Raw genomic sequence first — 13,294 nt, forward strand, 5'->3', positions numbered from 1 at the left:
ATGTCAGTAAATTCAGGTAACAGGGAACCTCTCACTTTCAAAACTCTTAGAATTCAGAAACCAGTAGATTTAGATATTGTGGGATCCTTCTATAGAATTAAACATGGAACATAATCATGCTTAGATGCAGATACACATATTGCCACAGATACTTAAACATGCTTATAATATGTATTAAGAGGTGGTACAGGGATGCAAATGTTTATCTAGTACAAACATCTATCTATAACCTTTTCAACCTCTGCTGTAGAATTGTATAGAAGATAAATTGGACATTTAAATTCTAATTTCTGAGGGGCCAAAATATTACTTTGATTGATCTGTAATATTATATTGTTCCAAACACTGTTTTAACTTTTTCATACTTCCAAAGAATGTTTTAGCAGATACACTGTTGCCTGAACAGACAGGGGTTGTATTTTGACAAAAGCCTGATAGCTTCCCAGTCAGATCTCCCATAAGTTGATATGATCATTTCTTTCCAGGGTCTGGTTCTCAGTCTTGCAGGCTCAAAACACTATCTTTTGTACTAAAAGAAGATAAAGATCTAAGAGAGTGTTTCTTGGTAACCAATTGCTCAAAAAGATTGATGCATAAACCAATTTATTAGTTACGTATATAAAAATTATCCAGCAAATTGTATATGCATGTTTACAAATCAGAACATTTTCTCCTATTATTTACTCTGTGAGCAAAATCAAATGGTAATATGAAGAATGAATAAGGGAGGTGGTTAAAAGAAGAAATAACACAGTAACATTCCGTGGAGCAGGCAGTTAGTACCACCAGTGTTGCCCTTTAGAGTCTTGAATTTCTTCATGCCTACAGCTGACAACTCCCATTTCCTCTTCATTTGGCTTTTGCATGAGTTCTTTATACATATGCACATATACATAATGTTCATAAATGTGTAAATAGGATCATGTGCATGGCTTTAATAGTCTTTTTTTCCCCTTTTAAACAGCCTTATCTGTGTGTTCAATTTTTTCTCTACAGTGTTATCATTTTCATGTTTGTATACACATAAATCTTCCTTTCCCTGTTCTTTGTCACTACAATGTTGCATTAAATTTACTGGTGATGTTGTTTCTAGGGGCTAATAAGTTCTAGTAGTGGGAATGCTAGGTCAAGGAGTAAATATACTAGAGATTTTAGATATTTTCATATTGTTTTCTTCGAAAATTAGAACACTTGACATTTCTACCAGCAGGGTACTTTTTCCTCTATATACCCATTAACAACAGGTTTTATAGTTCTTTTGAATTTTTTTCAGTTTAAAGTATTAAAACTAATGCCCCACTATTGTTTTAATTTATATTTCTCTGATGATCAGTATTTTTGTTGACCATTTGGATGTACTCTTGTGTGAACTGCCTGTTCATATTTGCCCGTTTTTAAATTATCTTCTTCTTGTTTAACTCAACTTTTTTTTTTTTTTTTGGCCATGCCATGCGCCTTGCAGGAAATTCGCCGACCAGGGATTGAACCGAGGGCATGGTAGTGAAAGCCTGGAATCCTAACCACTAGGCCACCAGGGAACTCCCTAATTCAACGTCTGATACTGTAGTAGTTTTACCTTCTTGTTAACATTCTTGCTCCCTTCCAATCTCATCACCAAATATAGCAGCCAGTGTGATCTTCTTAAAATATAATTTGGATTATGTTTGTCCTCTATTTAAAGTCCATCAATGACTTTTATTAGCACTTAGAATAAAATCAGATTTCTTAAATGCCCCATAAGGCATTCATGATCTGGTCCATACCTGCTTCTCCTACCTTATACCAGTTTCACATCACTTCAAGTTCCTTAAATCTTCCAAGCTCTTTCCTTCTTCAGGTACTTCATGCTGCCTCTTCCATCTGTCTAAAATACTTCACTTTTCATGTGATAAGTCCTGCTTTGATATTGTTTAATTAATATTCCCCAGAAGAACCAATGAGAAATTGATGCTCCCTCTGTTTTTTTTTTCTGAATGCCCTTTTCTTTAATCTCTTAGCATTTAGGGTAATCTGTAACAAAATGTTTGTTTACTCTTTAAAAAATCAGTCACCTACTATGCTAATCTGTTTGAGGACAGGAAAAATAACCGTTTTGTTCCCCAATCTATGCCCAGCAGCCACTGCACCTAACAGGCATTCAGTTGAATGGTTTCTACTTCAAGTTTAACCACACTTAGTTGTTTTTATTGACCCTTCTTATTTTGCCCAGGAATCTCCATCTTTGTCCAGGGTGCCTTCGCATATCTTTTCTCTGATCCATTTTGTATTGTTTTACAGTTTAAATCCTGTGGACCACCTTACTCTTGTTCCCTCATGATGATTTTTGTAACACGACTCTCCACATCCCAAGAGGGTGAAAAAGAAGTAGAAGTCGTCATTCTCATTAGCTTATCATCCTGGAAGGAAGGATTTAAGTCTAGCTGCCCATGTTAAAGGCACATGTCACAGAACTACAAAGATTATTATAGTTAGATGCATCATAGAGAAAGAAAATAACATTGAATTATGAAAACATCCCCCCCTTTGGAAAAGTGATACATTAAGAGCATACCACAATAAAAAGGACCTTTTCATTTAAAATGGCTGTGAAAGCAAAACTGAGTAGGTTTTCTCTTATATAACTGCCTATGCACTTTAGTAAGCATTTATTGAGTATATTATATATGCCAAGCACTATGGTAGGCACCTCGTTCAGTCCTTACCCTTAAGGAGTTTACATTCTTCATGGGATGTAAGCAGTTAATTAGAAGCCCTGGAATTCCAACTCTTTTAAAATACTTGCAGAATGCTTCTTTCTAGTATAGATCAGTGATATTTAAGGAATTTATGTTCATAGAATTGTTTTCTGCTCTTTTAGGAGATTAATTCTGATCAGGCTGCCCAGGGCAACATCAGCAGTGACCGAGGAAAGAAAAGAACAGTAACAGCAGCTGGTGCAGAGAATATCCAACAAAAAGCAGATGAGAAAGTAGATGAATCAGGACCACCTGCCCCTTCAAAACCCAGAAGAGGACGTCGACCCAAGTCTGAATCTCAGGGCAATGCAACCAGAAATGATGATATAAATAAACCTCTTAGCAAGGGAAGAAAGAGAGCCGCAGTCAATCAGGAAAGCCCTGGAGGTTTGGAAGCAGGTAATGCCAAAGCACCCAAACTGCAAGACATAGCCAAAAAGGCAGCACCAGCAGAGAGACAAATTGACTTACAAAGGTAACGTACACCATTCTTTCTGAACTTTTAATTTAGACATCTTGTTTTAATCCTAGTTGCCAGTCACCCCCAAACACCTAGGCATTTGGGAGTGAAAACTGCCCCTGGTTTTCCTGAGTAAGTTATGGTGGCATTTGCTTTTATCTCTTAACTTTCAGGACAACAATTTGAAGAGAGATCTCCTTTTTTTCTTTGGTTAATTTTTAATTAGGATATGGTTTTTGATGTTTCTATTTATTAGCAAGGATAACATTGTCTTGGTCTCCCTCACATAGTTGCATGGGGTTTTCTAAATATAAATGGCTACCTTTTTGATACAGAGATCCCAGAGTGGAATAGATAGATGTCATGGCATGCTCTTTAATTCCACTTGTTACAGTAAATTTTAACATAAGTCAGCACCTTACCTTTCCCCCACCCTCCCCAATGGGAGTAACCTCACAGCTGCTCATCTTTGATCATGTTTGTGTTGGCATTTCAGATTTTCCACACTGTAACAGTGGTGCCCCAATTGGAGATCTAGAAGTTGGCTCCTTTCTTGGTCTACAATTAGAACTTAGCTCTACACTGCTTCTTTTTCCTTATATACCTATACCTCATTCATCTCCCCCCTGAATTAGATTGTAAGATTCTGAGTTCCTTCTAGGAAAGAACCATCTCTGATCATGTCAGGACACCCTCACCATCCTGCTTCAATATTTTTATAAAGTACAGTGTTGCTAAGGCATATGTGTTTGTAAGTACATTTTTTAAAATTACCACTTTTGAAATTTGGACGTTTGAGCTACTAAATTTTCTTACATTTTAAGTGTCTATGAGTACCTTTTTCAACATCTCATGGCAGCTGATCCAGGCCCAAACCTGACTAAGTAATGGGTGTTTCTTCTACTTAGTCACTTCTACTTTTATGGACTAAAAGTGTGGTAAGGAAAGGCAGTATTGGGGGCAAATTTATAATTTTTCTCCTCAAACCTGGACCTTTGACCTGGAACAACATACTTAACCTCGGCCTCCTTTTCTTCATCATTAAGGCAGGATGATAATGCCTTCCTCAAAGGACTGTTCCAAGAATTAAATGGTCATTAAATATAAAGCACTTAACAAAATGCCTTGTACAGAATAAATGCTCAGTAATTATTTTAACCATTGTTTTGAATTCTAGTTGCTTTACCTCTTAATATATTTTGTTATAGAAAAGCTGAACAAATTTCGTTGGAGATTGCCAGAATTCTCTTAAGGGTTTCTAGAATTCTAGCCATTCCTCACCCACATAATACTGATCATCACACCCAGGCCACCTGAGCCACCTGACCTTACCTCTCATGTGCTGTCCTTTTGCCATCTAACCAAAATATCCAGGCACTTACTTGGACCCTGAAAATATTTTCAGTAGCAACCAACCTTGTCTCTGAAATTGAGCATTGTAAAACCCATTGCTCTGCTTTTAGTTACACCATTTGCCCCAAAAACATTAAACAAACCAACAAAAATGGCTTACATGCCAGAGACTGGTCTTGATTAAAAATGGCCTTGGGCCTTTTTAAAACTCTTAATACATCTTTTTTAAGAGTGAAAAGACACCTTAGAAGTCTTAAGTATGCCAGTTAGTAGATCAGTTGAGCAGTGTGTTATCCAAAATACAGAATTCTTTGATGGTTTTATATTCTCAGTGAAGTTAGATGGTTAAATTTGGTGTTCATGATAACACTGTACTTCACTAAAACAGATCAAAGATTTTGCACACATACTTCAGAAACTTCTGGTTGAAGTATTGACTACTAATTCGTGGCTAACACAACATAGAAGGACATTCTGAAACTTTCTCCCAAGCTTCCTTTTGTCTTTTCCATTCTTTCCTGAATCTAATATACAACTCTGCCCTTAAATTCTAGCATTATGACTTCGGCTTGGAAACCTAACTTACTCCAGAAACTCTATTACTCATGATAGCCTCTTGCACAGGATTGAATGCACTATAGGCACATGAGTATTGCTCCTTATACTTCTCATTTGTTCTAACAAATACGGACAGATAAACTGCCAGCATTGCGCTGGATGTTGGCAGTACAAAAGTATCCAAAATGGATAGGTTCTTGCCCTCAAAGAATATACTTCCCCAGCTTATCAATTCCAGAATAGAGCAGAAAACTTTCACTTTAGGTCTACTGATTGATAAAAGTGTAAGAATTATTTTTTTATTACTATGTAAAACAATGAAATTCTGACTTATGCCACAATATGGATCAGCCTTAAGGACATTATGCTAAGTGAAATAAGCCAGACCCCAGAGGACAAACACTATATGACTCCACTTCTATGAGATACGAGAGTAGTCAAATTCATAGAGACAGCATGAGGTAGTTGCCAGGGAGAGCGGGAGGAGAGAATAGGCATTACTATTTAATGGGTACAGAGTTTCAGTTTGGAAGATGAAAATATTCTAGAGATGAATGGCAGTGATTTATGTTACATATATTTTATTTCACTTAAAAAATTGCTACATAAGATTAATAATAGCTAACACTAATATAATGCTTATTATGAGCCAGGCTCAATTCTAAGCTCTTTGTTAACCTATTAAATGCTTAAAACATCTCTACATGGGTAAGTACTATCATTATCCCCAGTTCATAAAGAGGAGAGAACCAGGAGTAGAGAGAGTCCATATAGTTTTTGGTCCCTTTGCTTATATAAATAGTGGAGGCAGCATTAAAACCAGGCAGCGTCACTCTGGAGTCCACACTATATTGTACTTTAAGGTAAAATTAAGTCTTAATTCTACAGGAACTATACATGCACACAAAACTAGTTTAACAGAGGATGCTTTGAAAATATTTACTTCCATATTTTAAATAGCTAATGTAGTTTATATATGTGGTAGTTTCTATGAAATGGAAAATCTTTGCATATAGTTTATTATTTATAATTATTACATAAGAAGCTAGTTTATTTAAAATAATCGTAGGTTAAACCAAACAACAACTATAGTCATCTTTTTAACCTATTTCAGAGTTCATGCAAACAGAAGCCCCTGTATTTTAGCTTCAGAGAGGGAAAAAACCAAGAGAGATCAGATGTTCTTGAATTCAAGTGGCAAACTTAAGTGAAGCACCTAATGCTATAAGAACATTGAAAGACCGTAGTGAATATTAGGTAGAATAATGTATGGGGTATTTGCAATGGTGCTTGGCATATATATTGGTAGAAATAATAGTGGTAATAAGGAAAGGTTGTTGAATGTATATTTGCCTTGCCAACAATCATTATGAAGCAAGTACAACCCTATGTTAGAGATAAGGGGGTTAGACCTGAAAAAATTACTTTCTCAGGCCACCTGGCCAGTGCTACACAGAACAGGGTTTTGAATCCAGGCTGTGTCCCTTATTAATCGCCTTACTGTACTGCTAACAGTGGCAGCTGGGGTTATGTTCCTCCTCTATGAACACTCACAACTCTGTTATTTTTTTTTTTCTCTTAATGTGTAAAAGGAAATGTTTTAAGGTGTAGTAACCACCAAGCGATGGAATAGACAGGCACACTGAAACAAAAGTTTCTTGTTTGTGACTCAGCTGTTGTTCTAACTATCCTTCAACTTGAGAAAACGTTGAGTGGTCAAAATCCTGAAGATGCCAGCTTTATTTTTATTTCATGGGAAACTATATAGCTTTCACCTTCCTACAAGATTCTAAACATAACTTTTGATTAACCGAAGGTATTTACCTATGATTGACATCTCACCTGTATGTTCCTGAGACCTGGTGAGGATCAGATACAGGTTAAAGCCACATGATTGAACAATTCTGAATACAGAGCTAATATAACACCTTGAATCATCCTGTTAAGGTTATCATTACACTTTGAACCATCTCATTAGTAAAAGAAGAAACAGGGTTGCCAAAGCTGAGAGCCATCAAGCACCGCATTTCTGAGCTAAAGATGAACCCAGAATGGTAGGAACAGCTCACTTATTGCCCTGGCAACTTGAAGCGTAGCCTAGAGTCCGTGCATTGTGGAACCAGATCTGGATCTGGATTACTGCACTAAAGTAGTTTACCCCCGGATTTTAAGCTTGAACGCAAGCCTTTGAGAAATAAGGCCCAGCACCCTTGTGCTTCTCTGTGGCCCTGCTTTCTAACACTATTTCATCTGTCTTTTCCTTTACCTTGCATTATTCTTCACACACTTTACTTGCTTGCTTTCTCACTTCCCTGATGGTCAATTCCTGCGCTGATCACAACTGTCCTTACATTAACACCTGAAAAGAGCCTTTCCTGACATTACCCTCCCTTCTTTACTCCATGTGCTCCTTTGTAGATCTGTCTGAATACAAGATCATCTCAAGGCAGTCAGTCTACACTGTATACTAGGACCACCTCCAGAAAACTTGCCCATTTTTATTACTTGGTATTTATACTCATCATATTGTATGATTATTTCAACTTTATTATTAAATAATTAATGAAAACCATTTTTGAGGCCCTAGTATATTCCAACCACAGTCTAGATGCTTTATGTTTGTAACCTCATTAATCCTTCAGCCCTATAAAAAGTAGGACCCTTGATAAATGGTAGCCTCTACAGTCATTTAAATACCATAGCAATCACTTATGTGTAGCAAGTGCACACCCCTCTAGAATTCCTCTTACTAGGTCCTCTCACTGACATTAGGTAAATAATAATTTTTAGTATGACTCCTACTTATATACTTTATTAATTCAAGGATAGATATGTTATTCCACCAAAATACAAAAACTGTGTACAGAAATTTCCTGGCATAGAATTTACTTAATCTGGGAGTTCATACGTTTTAACTTGTAAACTTAACTGTAGGATTTTTAGATCCCTCTGGATTTTTGCAGTAAATCTGTTCCATCAGAGGTTTTGTGTGTGTGTGTGTGTGTGTGTGTGTGTGTGTGCCAATAAATGTTCCTGTTTATATTTTGGGCTGCATTTGGAATTGTTACTTCTTTTGAGAAAATTCCTTGAATTTACCCTGTAAATTTATGAAAATCAGCCATTTGTATACTGTAGTCGGGAAATAGTATCTGAACAACTGGACACTTAATGTTGGCTTCCTGAGTTTGGGAATGGAGGATTCATCATCATTTCAGTTGTTTATTTACTTGTTTTTCCTTTGTTTTTGAATTATTATTCAAATGGAAAACAATTCCAAATATTTTGCATTGAAAATGTGTTTTTATAGGTCTGCTGATTTTTGAGTTTGTTTTATTTATCTTTGAGGCCAAATTCTTCCATGAAAAAAAGAAAATACCAATAAACACCAGTGGAGACACAGTCCTTAAACTTGGGACTTACGGGGAAACTGTGAATTTAAGGAAGTTACCTATAAATAAGACTATAGTTTTCCCATCTTTGGATTAATATGGTTTGCTTAGTATGCTTAATATTGGAGTGTTCAGGAATCTTGGAATTTTTATTTTTTTAAGCAGAGGATTTCCTGTGCTTATTTGTATATTGAGAGTTTCCTCACATCACATGGGTTTGTATCTTAAAGTATCCCCTAAGTGTGTTTCCTCATGTATTAAACAACCGTGTATTAGTTTAATATGAATATTCTTCAGTAACAAGTGAATTTTTATCAAAATAATATGAAATTTTTCAGAAGCCAAGTGCTCGGAAGTGATGGCGATTCACTTTGGGACATAGAATCAAGTCCAGGAAATTCTTCCAGTGATCTGGATCGTTTAAAAGTCTGTGAGAGCAGCCAGGAAGATACTGAGGACTCAGAGCTAGTAAAGGGAAGCTTCCTGAAGGTGCAGCAGGCAGCTTGTAGAGGATTCTTTGATATCATATTATTAAATTTTATCTATTATAACATTAATTTAATACTATGTAAGAATCTTAATCACTTACTAGCTTTTTTTGGTTAGCATTGTTATCTTTATAAAAAGGTATATGTTATGTTGGGGTTTGGGAATATTACGTAAACAGCCCCCTTATCTTTCTCTCCCAAGTTTGGAATTGTTAAAAAGGAGATAACCGTCTTAATACTGATGTGGCTGATTAAAAATGTGGAATGACAGGGAGTTCCCTAGTGGCCTAGTGGTTAGGATTCTGGGCTTTCACTGCCCTGGCTCGGGTTCGATCCCTGGTTGGAGAACTGAGATCCCACAAGCCGCGCTTCCCCCCCGCCACCCAAATGTGGAATGACATAGGCCAGGTAACAACTCATGCCTTGCCCCTAAATTGAACAACCTCAGGTAGACCAGAACACACCTTTTGGAGGCAAAGGAGAACAAATCTAGACAAGACCAAATCCCAGTATGCTCAGTTTCTCCTTACCCCACCCCCTCACCCATTAGATGGGTTCTTCCTTCTCCCAGAGAGGAGTAGGTGAGGGGAGAAGAGAAAGAGACCCTATCCCACTACTTCACGCTTCCAGAGGTCATAATTTTCCCTCCCTATTAGGGAAATAGGATCAGTGGGGCATTTCTCTTAACAGAATTAAGCTAAATTTTCCTCCTTTTTTTAATACACTAAAGAACAGAACTTATTTTGCTGCTTTTAAATTCATTTGCCATAGTGTCTAGTAATTTTTCTACTACATAATTTTGAAAGTATTAATTAAAAATCACAATTACTTCAAATAGCTTTTAGTGTTTTATTGTAGTAATAAACAGATTGGGCACTGGGTAGCAATGCTTAATGGTTGAAAATAAAAACTTCTTCATTGGTATTGTGTTATTATGTAATTTAGGGAAAGATTCCTAAATCAACTAAAGTGTCACATGAACAATGAAAAAATATTTTCAGATTTTAGATAATAACTAAACTATAGAAATGAAATAATCTGTGTATGGTTTGTTTTCCTGTTTATATCTTTTCTAACATTGCTTTCTTCTACCCCCAAGGTAAAAAGAAAATTCATTTGCAAAGGGAGAAAATGAAGGCCAAACAGAAGCAGGCTCTAGCTTCTGCAAAAACTTGGATTCAAAATGACCCTGAACAGAAAATGAAGTTAACTTCAAAACACACTTTCTGCCTTGAAAACTGAAAAAAGCTATTACTTCCTTTTTTCACTTGACCACAAGTCCTTTGATGGAAATGTACAGCAGAAACTCTTGAGAGAGAGGCTAAAAGCAACTCTGTTCTACCCTCCCCCCAGACTTTTCTTATGAAAAGTCAATAATTAAGCAAATTGCTTAACACTTGGTTCCAGTTCCTGCATATCTGGAGTTTAACAGCATAATACACCATTAATTTCCATGCTGCAGTCTTTATTTTAAAGAAATTAACAGGATTGTCCTTATACTGACAGTGAGAATTCATCAATTTTAGAGCCAGGAATTTCCCATGTTACACAAGAAAATAATAGAAGTCTACTGAATTAATTTTTTAGAAGAAAAGAAATCAGATTAAATATTTCTTTGTTTTTCCTTTTGGAAACTTTTATGTATAATTCTTTCTGCCTGCCTACTTTTCTGCAAAATGAGATGTACAGATTTCAGTTCCCTGCTATGAAAAGTGATGTGGTGGCAATTTTATAGATGTTGCTTTCTGATTTTTATCAGAGTGAGAAAATAATTAAAATTATTATTGATTTCGTATCACTTCATATTTTGATTTCCCCTCCATTTTAGTTTAATATAATTTGCAATAAATGTACATATTGTTGTTTGTTTCATAAAGCATATCAATTTAAAGTGGTTTTTACTCCTGTGATTATGTTGGAATATTTGGAATTTTAAAGGAGTAAAGACTGTCCAGCATTTGGTTTTATAATGTTTGTCACCAGATTTTTATTATTGATGTAAAAAAAAAAAAAAAAAAGCAATTTTTTTAAATAGTTGGACTCTGGCAGCTTTGTAAGGACAGTGGGAGGAGTTTAGGATTGCCATCAGTTTTCAGCATTGTGCGATTGGGAAGTAAGTGCTTTGCTTTTTGTCTGCCAGTCCGCGCTCCGTTTTTATGTTTATTTTAGAAAACAACTGTTGCATCAATATATTGTTTCTTGGCATTGTTCAGCATAGGTAATGTGTGCACTTTTTGTGTACACATATTCATATTTAAGTTTTTTGCATAAAATAAATGCTTCTAGATGTCATATGGTAGTCTTTTTTAATCTTTTTATATTATGTTTTCTTGTGAAATTTTTTATGTAAAAGGGCTAAAGTCATAAAGAAACAAAGAACATGATTACAGTCAACTCTCCATTATCTATATAAAATAGTGACTGCCTCAGGTTTTAGATTTTGCAGTAATCATAAAATTAAAATAACAAAGGCATACCATAAGAGCTAATTCAGGAGGAACTTGAGATTGGTCCTTTCTCACGCCCAGAGTTATCACCTGCCCCCATTCCCCACTTTAAGCCCTTCCCCCAAGCCCTATCTGAATGTGCTCAGTGTCCTTGCACACACCTATCATGGGTTCGAGGGCATAAACGTTTGTGTGATAACTTGGTCTTGACAGGCTGTAGTCTACGTGAGACGTAAAACAAACTGAACGTGAGCTGTGTCAAAAAAAAAAAAAAAGATTATGTTAAATGAAATTTTCTGGTAGTAAATGTCACTTATGTTCTCATAGGTAATCAAGAGTTGGCTGTATACTGACTGACTGAAAGATGGGTAATTCTTTTAAATATGCATATACATACACATTTAAGTATTGGATGATGGCTAGGGAACAGTGGATACCAGTGATATAGAAAATAATATCTTTGAAAGGGCAGAAAGAGCTCTACTCTTCCTTATTGCCTCTTCATAACCCTTTAGAAGGAAAGTATAAAATATTGCCTCCGACATGCTGAAAAAGAGTACCTATGCATAAGCATCAGAGAGGTCCCTCAAGCAATCAGTGGGCATGTTCTGTTTAGGTTTTGAAGCTCTCGTAGAATCAGACAGCTTGATTCTTAAAGGCCACCAATTTGCCACCAATAAAAAGCACACTGGTAGGGCCTTCTGTCTCTCATCTATCTCCTTTTAACTAATTACCCAGCATCATAGCTGTCTAGATTACCTAGTGTGAAGTCATATTTAACATAATGTAGCAGACCATTCCCATCAGTTATGGCTGCTTAGATTTTTGCAAGAGAGGAGTTAGCTAAAAGGATCTGGTCCACATACATATGTAAATGGCCCACCCCTGATTTTTTAATATAAGCAAGTATCTGGCACTAAGGGATGGGAGAGTAGGATGATAGACTGAGCTGATGGGGAGGGACTTGTTTAAGGGAAACTTGTCATTTTTCCTTTGAAAAAGGAAAAAGTAAAAATCCCTTAGGAATTTGGTATTCACATCTCAGAGAAATACAATACAAAGTGCAGACTTACTTACATTTGAGAATTAATGTTACCCCTTTGTGTCTAGTTTGAAGCTTCTTGTATTTGTCTAAAACTACAAGCCAGAATTTTGTATCTCCTTTGATAAAAAGTGTGTATAATGTAAAGTAGTTTTGCATATTCTTGTGCTGCACATGGGCTGAATTTTTTAAAAAAATTTTTAAAGACTTGAAGAGAACCTTGTAATTTGTGTAAATGACAAGTGTAAAATCCTACCATAAAATGCTAAAAATATGCATTCTTTCAAATAAAACCAAGAAATGCAGCATTATATAGTAGTGTGGAACCCTGAATATTCATGAACCCCCTTGGTATGTCACAAGCTGATAAAATGTCTTTGCATATTTTGTTTAGATTCTGGAGTTTGCACATTAGGGATCAAATGCCACCTTCGAACTTCCTGACTACATACTCTGATGTGGCTTACAGTGACTGAGGGAGAACATAATAATAGATGATAAATTCTTACGGACATTTGGGAAATTTTAGAAATTGTTTAAGAACTTAAAAGTGGCCCTCCATTCATACTATCTATTGATACATACATCTATTTATCACAAATTCTGGACATGCACATTTAGTTCAAAAACTAGTTTACAGAGAGCAAACAGATTACATATATGTATCTGGAATAAGAGGTGAACAGAATGAGAAGTAAGAGAAGCTATCATGACTGGTTATGTATTTTACCCTGAATGGGATTATCATTCCACACTTGGGATGCTTTTATTCACATGAGTAACTGTCAATAGAAACCACTGGTGACCAACAAGTCTCCAGCA

The 13,294-nt window shown here is 35.9% G+C and overlaps 1 protein-coding gene across 5 annotated transcripts in view; it reads left to right on the forward strand.

Moving 5' to 3' along the window:
* PDS5A (PDS5 cohesin associated factor A) overlaps positions 1-12,783 on the forward strand; it is a 132,555-nt gene extending 119,772 nt beyond the window's left edge. For 3 of the 5 annotated variants that reach the window (XM_036852329.1, XM_036852332.1, XM_036852333.1), the window contains 2 exons: positions 2,858-3,210; positions 10,083-12,783. In XM_036852329.1, coding sequence (XP_036708224.1) covers positions 2,858-3,210; positions 10,083-10,086 — 357 coding nt within the window. In that variant the 3' untranslated portion in view covers positions 10,087-12,783. Of the gene's footprint in view, positions 1-2,857; positions 3,215-10,082 lie in introns of those variants that run through there. The other 2 variants (XM_036852330.1, XM_036852331.1) reach the window with 1 other exon arrangement.
* The last annotated feature ends 511 nt before the right edge of the window (positions 12,784-13,294 follow it).

This window comes from Balaenoptera musculus, chromosome 5, assembly GCF_009873245.2.
Source record: "Balaenoptera musculus isolate JJ_BM4_2016_0621 chromosome 5, mBalMus1.pri.v3, whole genome shotgun sequence".
Lineage (NCBI taxonomy): Eukaryota > Metazoa > Chordata > Mammalia > Artiodactyla > Balaenopteridae > Balaenoptera > Balaenoptera musculus.